This window comes from Anabas testudineus, chromosome 17 (assembly GCF_900324465.2).
Source record: "Anabas testudineus chromosome 17, fAnaTes1.2, whole genome shotgun sequence".
Classification (NCBI taxonomy): domain Eukaryota; kingdom Metazoa; phylum Chordata; class Actinopteri; order Anabantiformes; family Anabantidae; genus Anabas; species Anabas testudineus.
In genome coordinates this window covers 2,675,068-2,687,739 of record NC_046626.1, presented here as the reverse complement: position 1 = coordinate 2,687,739, position 12,672 = coordinate 2,675,068, and the positions used below count along the sequence as shown (strand labels likewise).

Below are 12,672 nucleotides of genomic sequence, written 5' to 3'. Positions count from 1 at the left end.
ATCAAGAAATCTTGATTCACCTTTCCCAGGAGTGTCCAGCCTGCGAAAATTACTTCAAGAGCACAATGACCATCCAGGAGGTCATAAAAGAACCCAGAACAACCTCTTAACAACTGCATGCCTCCCATGTCTCAGGTAAGGTCTGTGTTTATGATTTAATAATTATATTAATAATAATAATAATAATAATAATAATAATAATAATAATAATAATAATAATAATAATAATAATAATAATAATAATAATAATAATAATAATAACAATAATAATAATAATAATAATACATTTTATTTATTTTGGTTATTTTTATATAATATTAATATGTTGTTAATGATGAATCATTTAAGTATAACAAATATGCAAAATACAAAATAAAAAAATCAGCAAGGGGCAGTGGCAGTCTATAGAGATGACTTCATGAAATAAATCTCTCAACTCTGAATTACAAAGACTCAGGATGCTTTCACACCTACAGACTTTAGTTTGTTTTCCCTCTTGGTGCGGTTCGTTTTGTCTGGTGTGAACACCAAAACAACCGCACCGAGACCCCAAAATGAGGTGGTCTTGAGCTGCATCATCTAGCGAACTCTGGTGCGCCCCTCCTGGTAAGAAAGCGTGCCGAACCAAAATAGGACCAAATGCTATGAATTGCGTGATTTGAGGGCTTTGGGTATTGTGTAGATTTTCATTACTTTAGTTTGTCCACCAAAAACATGCTGTCTGATTAATCGATGACAAACGTGGAGATGTGAGGAGGTGAATGCCTCACAGACACCAGTTCTGCAGGAGATGTAATGTAATAAACAATAATCAGCGGGATAACCAATCCGCGTTAACATTCATTGTGAAATCACTTTCTTCCTGTATTTACTTTTTCTGTTCCTGCGGCAGACACAATCCAACAATAAGTGGTGAGAACGTTCTTGCGTGATTGGATGTGACTCATTTTAGTTCACTAAAAAGAAAAGAAACCGAAACCAAGAGGAAAATGCTCCAAGTTTACAAACTCATCCACTGATTCGGACCAAAGCAAACGCACTAAGGTGTGAAAGCAACCTCAGTGTAAAATGTTTATCATTCCATTCTTGTTGTTACTTGTAAACACTGAAGGATACACAGTAGTAACTGCCCAGTAGGAAATGCAAAGAGTCAACAAGAGGAAAGTGATAACTGGGAAGAATAATGTGGACATGATGTGACCGATGGCTCTGTAACAGCAGGTAAATCAGGTCAGGAAAACAACATCAAAATACAGTATATTTGTTAAAAAAAATCTGTTAATTTACGCATATATAATTTACAGTTTTTTGGGTTTTTTTGCTGTCTTTAAAGTTCATACTTGCTAGCCTCTCTCAGCAGGGCGACAGCCACTTGGACTCTTCTTCTTAAGAAGATCAACATCAACAAGACGGAACCTTCTGTCACTACTAAAGACATCACTGACAAACACAAGCAGGTTACTTTGTTTTGTTTTTCAGGTTAAAATGGCTTTATTCTTTTTAAAAAATACTTTTATTTAAAATTAAAAACTGACAGTCTTCTAAATTCATTACCAATATAAAACACAAAATAAAGGAATACGTAAGTACAGTATTTACAACCTTAGTTAGCTTAAATAGAGATCATCTGAGTGCCGTGAATATGTTTCAGTAATTTTAGTATAACTGTATCTGGAAAGTTCAATAACTGGCAAATCAGTGTCCTGTGCAAAAGCTACATAAATAAGACTTTCAAAGCAGCTTGAAAATGTTATTGAAAAACATAGTTAGGATAGATACAACAATGAAATTTTATGCCAGGACGTCCTCAAAAATGCTTGACCGTGCAAAAATAAGTCATGAATGATGGTGGCAGCATCTTCCTGCTGGGATGCTTCTCTGCAGCAGGCCCAGGCTTGTGAATATATAGGATAGAATGAATGCCGCAAAATACAGAGAAAACCTGATACAGGCTTGAAAAGAAGTGAGATTTGTTTTCTAGCAAGACAATGGCCCCAAGCATTCAAGCAACAACTGAACACAGCAATGTTAATTTGGAATTTGGAGTCCAAACCTCAACTTAATTGAAAATGTGACCCCCATGCAACCTGAAAGATCCTGGCAAGTTTTGGAAAGAATAGTGGAATAAAACTGCAGTGTCTGAATGTCGAAAGCTGATTGAGATCTATCAACACAGGCTCAATGTAACTGTTGCCAAAGTTGTATCTACTAAATACAGACGGGGTTGGATATTTATGCAAGCAAGTATGAAATCCCTGAAATCCCAAAAATGTGCGTGTATATTGGCATGCTGAACAAAACATGTATAATATACTGAGAAACAAGTCTGAAAATGTATTTAAACAGACACTACCAAAAATTACCAGTTCTTAGGTGGAGCCTCAGACCCCGGTTTAGGTCAAAGGCAATCAATTACTGCAACATTAAAAATATCCAAATGTAAGTATTTCTATTCTATTTTTTTTTTTTTTTTAAATGAGACAACAGAGACTTACATAATATGATCCACGTCTGTGTGAGTTGTAGATAGACCTGTAGGTCTGTCTGTAGACCAATCTCTACAATGGCAACATCAGAGCCTGGTCTGTGTCTGACCTGGGACAGCTCATTGGAGCAGTACCACGTACCTGCACACATACACATATGCATTCAGTGAGGGATTCAGAAAAATGCAATTAGCAGGTTTTCACTAAATCTCCCATTATTTCTATCACTTCATGAAACAACTTAGTTGATATTGATTTAGAAAGTTGTTGTTGATGTCTTTTGTACACAAGACGGAAAGAGTGATATATTGTATATATGTATTTAGTAATATCTAAAACCCTCAGTACGCACCATATGCCAACAGCAGTATGACAATGGCAATGTTAGTCCACAGCAGCAACCCAGCTGCAAACCTCAGCAGAAGGATGAAGATCATACTTACAACCAGGGATATCAGCAGACCTCTGTCACAGTGTTATAAAAAGAACCAAAACACCAAAAGATTAAGTGAAGACTATATTTGTATCACTGAGATAAGACAGTGATAGTGTTGTGGTTTTACACAATTACTGTTTTCTATATGTGTGTTTGTATAGTTACATGAGAATCCATGCCCATGACTTGGCATAATCTTCCACTATCTTCATGCCCAGATCCTTGGTGTCCACTAGTCCTGTTATAGTCCTGCACAGATGTGACAGAAATTAAGTTAATGTTCAAAGACAAAATTGGAAAAGGAACAGATAGACAACACAGTGTGATTAATGTTATATTCTAAGGGGCTCAATAAAGTATGTTATAAAAACATACTTAGAAAGATGTGGAATACTCCCATCCCCTCACTGCCAAACACACCAGATTAACGCTTTAGATTTCTTTTGTTACCAATTACCAAGTATTACTATTAAGAATAATAATAATTATTATTATTAGTAGTAGTAGCAGTAGCAGTAGCAGTAGTAGTAGTATTGATATTCTCAAAATACACAAACAATTGGAATAAATACTCAACCACTACCAAGACCAAGACTAGGATTTTACAGCACAGGAATCCCCCCCTCCAATTCACATTGGCAACATTAAACACTTGGGCATTTATATTTCTCTTATAATCTCTCTTTAAGATACTGATGCTGGAAAAAGCTGAATTGCTTGCTAAGATAAACTACCTGTTCTCAGTGCTTCACCCTAAATCCCAATAGACAACTGGTTTAAATTGCTACATCTTACTTCTACTGAAAAACTAAGACACCTAATTTCTCTGTCAACACTACAAAGGAAAATATTTAAAGCACGCAATTTTTAACACAACTTCTAGCACCGCAAATATAATACTTTGAATTCAAACTGATAAATATAACAACTTATGGATAGACTTAGAGTAAAATTACTGAAAAACAGTTTTAGTTAGATCTTGCGTTCATGCCACAATCAATTAAAAGCAATACCTTTTTTAAGAATATCACTATCTCTTCGACTGACAGTTTGGTGGAAAGCTCACAAGATCACCAAATGAACACTAATTCCATGTAAATAGACCCCAATCCTAACTTTTATCTACGCAATACCCATATTAACTTCCCAACTTGGCAGCACAAAGGACTCATCCACCTTTACCACCTACTTGAGAATAACTGATCAACCTATCATTTAATACCCTAATGGAAAAGTATGGAGTTGGGGGAGAAAAGTCTCTTCAATACCAATGAAAATTATTACAAAAAGTTATCATTGTTTTTCATGAGATTGCATAACTTTAAGTGACTCTTGTGACTCTGCCTTTGTCCTTGGGAGATCTAAATTACTGTTATGAGTTTTATACACAGTTTCTGTTATTTACTTTTATTTTATTTAAAATTTACATTGTTATGTAAGTCTTTCATTACTAATGTACATTACTATGGTTTCCATTGTATGTAAAAGTAAAGAGGATGGAAATCTTAGAAAAATATTACAGTTATCCTTTTACATTTTTTTTCTCATGAAACTGCATAACCTGTAGTGACTCTTGTGAGCATGCCTTTTTATCCTTCTTATCTTAGGGAGTTAGACAGAATTTTCCAGCATGGAATTCATCTAAAAGAAACAAATTGCAAAAATATTGCCATAGCTGCCAGTTGGAAATCTTTTTCCTACAAACAGCTCACTCCCATCTGAAATCCATAAAAAGAACGGTATGTGTTAGATACTTTGAGTGTGTCCCTGTTAGTTCCTGTGCTGAGTGCATGCTCCCTAGAAAATAACTACTGTTCATTTCAGAAATTTTCCTATCAACCAAAACTGAAAATCCAAATTAATATGAAAAAAAAAAAAATTGACTGAAAATCAGACATAGCTTTTAAGTTGTGGTTCAACAGATGATTGATGGTACCCCTAGAAAAGATGTTACATAATTTGACCACAGAGACATGTTAAACTAAGGTCCTGTAATTATCTTTACAGGTGTCTTCGAACTTGTAATCAGTCAGTCTGCCTATTTAAAAGGTAAAAAGTGGCCATAAGAGGAAAATTGATGACAAATGGAAAAGACAGAAAATACAAATGGTAACTAAAAAAAACAGAATAACTTCCATAGAGAAGTCAAGGTACGTGCTGCCCAGTGTCAGAAAGATGGTCTTTGTCACAGATCATAGTGCTCCGACAGGATTATGACCCAAAACACAGCTAAAAACACCCAAGAACGGTTAAGAACAAATCATTACTGACTATTCTGACGTGGCCTTCTCTATCAACATTACATTGAACATCTGTGGAAGGAGCTGAAACATGCCATCTGGAGAAGACACCCATCAAACCTGAGACAACTGGAACAGTTTGCTCATGAGGAGTGGGCCAAAAAACCTGTTGACAGATGCAGAAGGCTTATTGACAGTTACAAAAACCGTTGATTGCAGTGATTGCTTTAACAGGTTGTGCAACAATATATTAAGTTAATAGTACCATAATTTTTGTCTGTTTTATTAGTTTTGTTTTTGCAGAGCCACAACTCATATGCAATGTCTGATTTTCATGAGTTAATGTTTAGCACATTTTTTAATATTACTTTTGTTACTCTCTCTCTCTCTCTCTCTATCTCTCTCTCTCTCTCTCTCTCTCTCTCTCTCTCTCTATATATATATATATATATATATATATATATATATATATATATATATATATATATATATATATATATATATATATATATATATATATATATATATATACATACACACACACACTTTCTCTCCCAACTCCAGCTGATAGATAGAAACCTTAGAAAATTAACATCTTCCCTATGACAAACAACACAATTTTACAACTTATACAATATAAGACAATCTACAGATCCTTTCTTACACAAAGAAAAATGTTTGAAATTGGATTAACCAACACCTATACCTGTTCAAAATGATAAATACTTCCATGCTACTTGGGTCTGCAAACCAATTTACTCCCTAAAAGTATAAGATGGGTTTCTGCCTGCAAAGAAACGTATCACTGGTAAGTCATCTACTTACATTATGTCATCAGTTTGTGATGTTCAACTAGTCACATGATATTTTGTGGTTATTGCCACTTGGTGATCTACACATTCCAGAATGTCACTGAATAACTTCCATAGACAGCAACACAAACTTGTTTTTTCAACCACCCATTGTTCAAATTACCAAAATTTTATTTTTAATTGTCCTGAAGATCCTAAAGTCTCTGGAAGGAAAATATGCAAGCTGAATGAAGCATTGTTTTTACTGGAAAATCTCCATGGGGGGATTGTTCGAAACATTTTTTTAGATTTTTTGCTCTGGCACCACCTACCGTGATGCAAAAACACACACACACTGTACATGGTTCACATAGGCCCTGTCTGGAATTGTACAGTTTTTTATTGATAATGAAAAAAACTAATACATCTCTGTAAATAAAAAAAAAAGTTATGTTAAAAAGAAAGAAGACAGAACATTACTTGGCAGCATGTTGGAGTTCAGTAACACTGCGTGGCATTTCCAGAACATCTGTAAACCTTGTTCTGTTAGCTACAGTCACAGTTCCATTCAGGGTGACGAAATCTGGGAGACATCTCTGCAGAACTGACCACATACAATTTAATATTTAAAATTTGTACAGTATAGTAAATACAAAAATATAATGGTGAGAGTGAGCTGAAATTTTTATAGCTGATAATAATATATAATAATAATATTATAATCCCCGGAATCAATTTCACTTTCATAACTTTCAGTTGTTTTCAGCATAAAATCTCTGACTAATGACATTTACAAAGCACAAAGAACATGTCACACGCCGTCATGTGGAGAGGTTGTGATAAGAGAGATGTCTAATCCTTACATTGTCTACTAGGTACAATCATGGAGGGACAATCCTCATCTCGTAGAACCTGAGATATTGGCTAGAAGAAACAAATGACAGACACAAGTATTTTGATAATGATAAGTGTGCGTATTGTAATATTTTGGTCTTGTTAAATATTTGGCTCTTGAATTGTCTCTAGGGAAATATTCTAGTTTACAGACTGTTTACATTATCAGCAAAGATGCAGAAATTCAATCTTGAAGTCACTATAATTGACACTTGGATAATATCGTATACTGTACTCTATACTGTTACACATCCTACTACGTTGCATGGCAAAAGTAAGTACTACACAGTGTGTAAATGTTCCTAGATAATAAATGTACAGTTAAGTCCAGTAGTTCATACTGTACATGGTCACATTTTAAGAACATCTTGATTGATTCATATTAGATCCATCGTGGTGGTGTACAAAAGAATGATGAAAGCGATGATGGAAGTTTAATTCACTGTACAGTACATTTGAATCTATTTGTATATCATGTATCAGAAATGGTACCTTGTCAGGGTCATTAAAGCCAGGTTTACAGAACTGTCTATAATATTCCCAGTGATTCTTGCTGAGCTTGTGTTGCAGCTGTACCTCAGTGTAGGTGGTAAACCTGTCTGGGCACTGGGACACACACATCTGAAAGAAAATCAACACCAATAATGTCTTTGTTAATTAAGTTAGGATAGTTATTACTGTTATGAACATATTATTGAACTAACAATATGCATGCCAATATATATATATATATATATATATATATATATATATATATATATATATATATATATATATATATATATATATATCAGGCTGCTATAAATAAGCTTTTTTTTTCTTATTGACCATTTTTACTTTGTCCATGTTAATGAGCAGGTGTCATGCTTTGTAAGTGTAAAGCATAGTTAATTTGATCTCTACAAGAAATGTGTTTTATTCTAAAGTGTTAGAGGTGAACAATGTTCATGATAAGCTGATGTCATGTAATGGAAGCAGATATACTGTACATAATTTATTTTCACAGGGTACCTGAGTTGTGGGGCACTGTAGGTTGATGAGTATAGATGGGCTGGTACATTTTAGGATGTTGAAATAGAATAAGATGGGCTTCTGCCTGCAAAAAAAATACTGTTAGTTATTTAAAAGTCATTTTTAAATCATACAATTCAATTAAATTTTATTTGAATAGCGCCAAATCACAACAGATGTCATCTGATAGACGAGAGGAGAGGAGCTTGGTGTATCAGTAGAGGTCCCCCAGCAGACTAATCTATAGCAGAATAACTAAAAGTCACAGAGTCATACACAGGTGGGAGGCTGTGGCTCAATAGGTAGAGCAGTTGTCTGCCAATCATAGGACTGGTGGTTCAATTCCCAGCTGCCATATCACATGCTAAAGTGTCCTTGGGCAAGATACTGAATCCCAAGTTGCCCCCGGTGAGTCAGGTCAGCCATTGGTGAGTGCTTCGAGTACGTATAAGGGCAGGCCATTTAATTCAATTCAATTTCAATTCAATTTTATTTGTATAGCGCCAATTTACAACAGAAGTTATCTCAAGGCACTTTACAGTGTAAGGTTTAAGACCTTACAGAAAATATTTATACAAAAAATTATAGAGAAAACCCAACAATCCCATTTACACAAACACTGGCAAGAAAAAGTATGTAAACCGTTTGGAATATTATGGTTTTCTGCATTAATTTGTTATAAAATGTGATGTGATCTTCATCTAAGTCAGATTTATTGAGAACAATTATAAAAACATCACAGCGCAAGCGAGTGATGTCAAAGACTTTAGAAATTCACGAGTGAAAGCCAAAGATTCAAAGGCAGTCAGGGCCTGGGCAGCTTGCAATGATTGGGGTGAAGATGAATTCCCAAGTGTATCAACAGATGCTTTAGAATAATGTGACTGTAAATGTCTGTACATCAGCTGAAACTGTGTAGAAGTTGAGTGATGCAACAGGACAGTGACTCAAAACACACAACAGAATGGCTCCAGAAAAATAAAATCCAAGTCCAATCAAAATGTAATAACAGTGACTTACTCATTGGAAGTCCCTTTCTGACCACAAAACTGACCATAGCTGTCTGTTGGATAGAGCACCTTCCTGGGGTCCCCATGTAACCAGGCTGGCAACACACGTAATTTAACAGAGAAACAGGAAGCAGATAGGTAATTAGTGGCTTTACTAAAATCACTATTGTACATGTCTAACGTGTTTGCACATTATTCCTTAGTACACTTACTGGCATAAAATTAGAAAGAAGTTTCCCTTCTGTGTAGATTGTTACTAGGATTTGGTTATTAAAGGAAGAAACATGTTTACTTGATGCAGGAGAGAAAAGAACTATTTTTAAAAGTAAAATACATTTGGTAAAACACACTCTCAGAAATATAATAGTGAACCTTATATATTGTACTAAAATTGTTGATGTAATTAATAATGCAATGAGTGAAGAAATGAGGCAGTTTGTGGCACAGAACAAAGGAAGAGAAAAAAATTTATGACTGAGGTCATTGAGAATTGTGTCATCCATCTTTGGTAGTTGGAGAGCTGGAGTTGAGTCATGTTGTTCTTTTTGACAGTGTGTGTGTGTGCATCCTTTAGTGCACTCATGTCTGCCTGCATGTTTATTAATAATACAATTTTAACTTGCTAACAAGCACTGATCAATACTGAAGCTACATTTTCAAAACTCTTTTCAAACACACAGTCTGCATTCTAAGTATGCCTTTCATCAAAGCAGTTCATCTCACCTCCAAAAGCTTTCATGTGATCATAGATGTGTGAAAATAAGCTCATTCCTACATAAAATTTGCTATAAGTCTCAGTCAGGAAGCAAACAGTGACATCCTTAGCATCATTTTGTTTTTATAATAATAATACATTTATTTACAGAGCCCTTTTTAAGCATGTGTTACAAAGTGCTTCACATAAGAAAGAAAAAACACAGGTAATCCAACAAATACAACTTCAGCAAGCACTAGGCAAACAGTGGAGAGGAAAAACTCCCCATGGAAGAAGAAACCTCCAGCAGAACCAAGCTTAAGTTAATTGGCTGTCTGCCTTGACTGGCTGGGGTGCGGTAAACAATAAACAAAAAAACAATAAACAAAATTTACAACAACTACAATATCAGTCCTTTAGAAAACCAGTTCCAAATTATCTTTTATATCGCTAAAATTCTTGAAAGGATTGTTTCAAAGCAATTATATGACCACCTGCACAGGAACAGCAGAGCAGAAACAGCAGAAACAGCACTGGTATAGGTCACTAACAATCTTCTATTAGCATCAGACAATTCTCTACAACTCTATGCTCGTTTTTTTAAATTTTAGTGCTGCATCAACATTTTATTACACAGACTGGAACATGTCATTAGGGTTAAAGGAAGAGCACTAGGCTGGTGTAAATTCAAATGTGTGCATTTTAATGATGAGTCTTCCATGCACACAAAAGCTAGCTAAGGAGTTCTACAGGGTTCTGTGCTTGGACTGATTCTTTTTACTCTATATATGCCCCCGTTGGAAATTTTACTAGGAAACCCTAGTAAAATTTCATTGCTATGCAGATGATACCCATCTATATTTATCTATGAAACCAGAAGAAATGAATGAATTGATCAAACTTCAAGCATTCTTAAAAGATATAAAAGCCTGGATGTCCTTCGATTTCCTTCTCCTAAATTCAGACAAGACAGAGGTCATTTTGTTTGGTTCTAAAAATCTCAGATACACTATGTCTAATCCCATCTTACCCTAGATGACTTAGCATTGGCCTCAACACTGTAAGAAATCACTGATCTATCTTTGACCAGGATATCTCCTTTACTTAAAAAAAATATCTAGAAATGCCTTTTTCCACCTGAAGACTATTGCTAAAATTAGGAGCATCCTGTCCCAAAGTGATGCTGAAAAACTAGTCCATGTATTTGTTACTTCTTGACTGGACTATTGTGATTCACTACTGATAGCATGTCCCAGTCACTGCTTAAAACGCCTCCAGTTAATCCAAAAAGCTGCAGCCAGAGTTCTGACTGGAATTAGCAAGAGAGATCTTATTTCTTCTACATTATCTTCTCTTCACTGGCTCCCTGTAAAATCCAGAATTGAATTTAAAAATCTTCTCCTCACATATAAAGCACTTAATAATCCAGTTCCGTCTTATCTTAAAGACCTCATAGTTCCATATTTTCCCAGCAAAACTCTCAGTTCTCAGAGTGCAGGTTTACTTGTGATTCCTAGAGTTTCCAAATGTAGAATGGGAGGCAAATCTTTTAGCTATCAAGTGCCTCTTCTGTGGAACCAGCTCCCAGTTCAGGTTCGGGATGCAGACACACTCTCTACATTTAGGAACAGACTTAAAACTTACCTTTTATAAGGCTTATTATTAGAGATGGTTCAGGTGACTCGGAACCATCTCTTAGTTATGCTGCTATAGCTTAGTCTTCTGGTCAATGTATCTACTGATACATTGAGCTCCTCTCCTCTCTCCTCTCCTCTCCTCTATCTATTCAAATGCTACCATTGCATGTCATTAACTTTGTGGCTTCTCTCTCCCGTAGTTCTGCTTCCTTCCCTCTTTATCTCTCTCTCTCTCTCTGTACTTTTCCTACCTAATGCTTGCTCAAATGGGATTGTTGGGGGTTTTTTTAATATCATTTTTTATACAATTATACTCTGTAAGGTCTTAAACCCTACATTGTAAAGTGCTTTGAGATGACTTCTGTAGTGATTTGGCGCTATACAAATAAAATTGAATTGAATTGAATAAGATATTTTACTTATTTTTAATTTTAATTATTTAATACTGCATGTTATATTGTAACAAAAATGAAACAGTAATGCAGCAATTTGCATCAATTACATTTATAGATTCTGTTGTACTCTGCAATTTTGGATGCACCCTTCAATCGGCCTCTCTCAAAGAGAGCCCATTATTCACCACATGGTCAGTAATTGTGACCCTTATCTCATCAGAGATCACAGCTCCTGGTATTCCCTTCCCTCTTCCTGCCACTCTTCTCTCTGCACCAACCTGTCCTTTTTGAGCTGTACGTTTCCAGGATGCAGTTACTGGCCCTAACGACTTGCCCAGTGTTTTTTGCTATTTGTAGTTGTCTGTTGCTCAAGTGGGATTGTTGGGTTTTCTACATAGTTCTATCTACAGTTCTTTTCTGTAAGGTCCTTAACCTTAGAGAGTAAAGTGCCTTAACATGACTTTTGTTGTGGTTTGGCACTATATAAATAAACTGAAATCAATTGAATTGCACTTTTAACTCTGTATGTTAGCATTTAAAAAATGTATGAGAAAAGTATAGTGTATTGCAGGGGGTGGTCTCTGACTGAGAAAGGAGTTCATGGATTTTGTTAACTAAGGCCACTGAATGCATTTTGTTTGAAAACAATGACAAGTGATTCACCGTTTGCTAGACGTGGACTTCTGTTTTGCTGACTGTGTGAAGAGTTTTGACAATGTGTGTAAGCAACTGAAAAAAAAAAGATTATAGAATTACTGCACCATATTTTATGCTTCTTCCAGTCAACCAACAGCAGATGATTACTTACTACTTTTACTATCTTTCTATCTATCTGACTATCTGACTCTCCTTTCGGGTATTCCTAACATTTATCTTCTTCTTTATCTTATCTACACAGGCACAATGACCTTAATCTTTAACTTTTAACCACCACATAAGTTTACCCTTGAGTCCAAGAAGACATTTGCACCAAATTCCACGTGAGGATGAACAACATAAAAACATAAGACTCAGGTCATGGGTGTTGCATAAACGCATCTGCAATCTGCTGCAGCCAATCACCAATAGGTTTCTAACG

At 35.3% G+C, this 12,672-nt stretch overlaps 1 protein-coding gene across 1 annotated transcript in view; it reads right to left on the bottom strand.

Moving 5' to 3' along the window:
* LOC113171858 (choline transporter-like protein 5-A) overlaps window positions 1-12,672 on the bottom strand; it is a 50,881-nt gene that overhangs the window by 9,651 nt on the left and 28,558 nt on the right. Inside the window, exons 7-16 of the mRNA XM_026374600.1 lie at window positions 8,879-8,963; window positions 7,859-7,943; window positions 7,340-7,468; window positions 6,817-6,877; window positions 6,434-6,557; window positions 3,088-3,171; window positions 2,839-2,951; window positions 2,496-2,627; window positions 1,341-1,440; window positions 1,117-1,209 (exon numbers count right to left, since the gene is read on the bottom strand). Of these exons, the coding sequence (XP_026230385.1) occupies window positions 1,117-1,209; window positions 1,341-1,440; window positions 2,496-2,627; window positions 2,839-2,951; window positions 3,088-3,171; window positions 6,434-6,557; window positions 6,817-6,877; window positions 7,340-7,468; window positions 7,859-7,943; window positions 8,879-8,963 (1,006 nt within the window). The remainder of the gene's footprint in view (window positions 1-1,116; window positions 1,210-1,340; window positions 1,441-2,495; window positions 2,628-2,838; window positions 2,952-3,087; window positions 3,172-6,433; window positions 6,558-6,816; window positions 6,878-7,339; window positions 7,469-7,858; window positions 7,944-8,878; window positions 8,964-12,672) is intronic.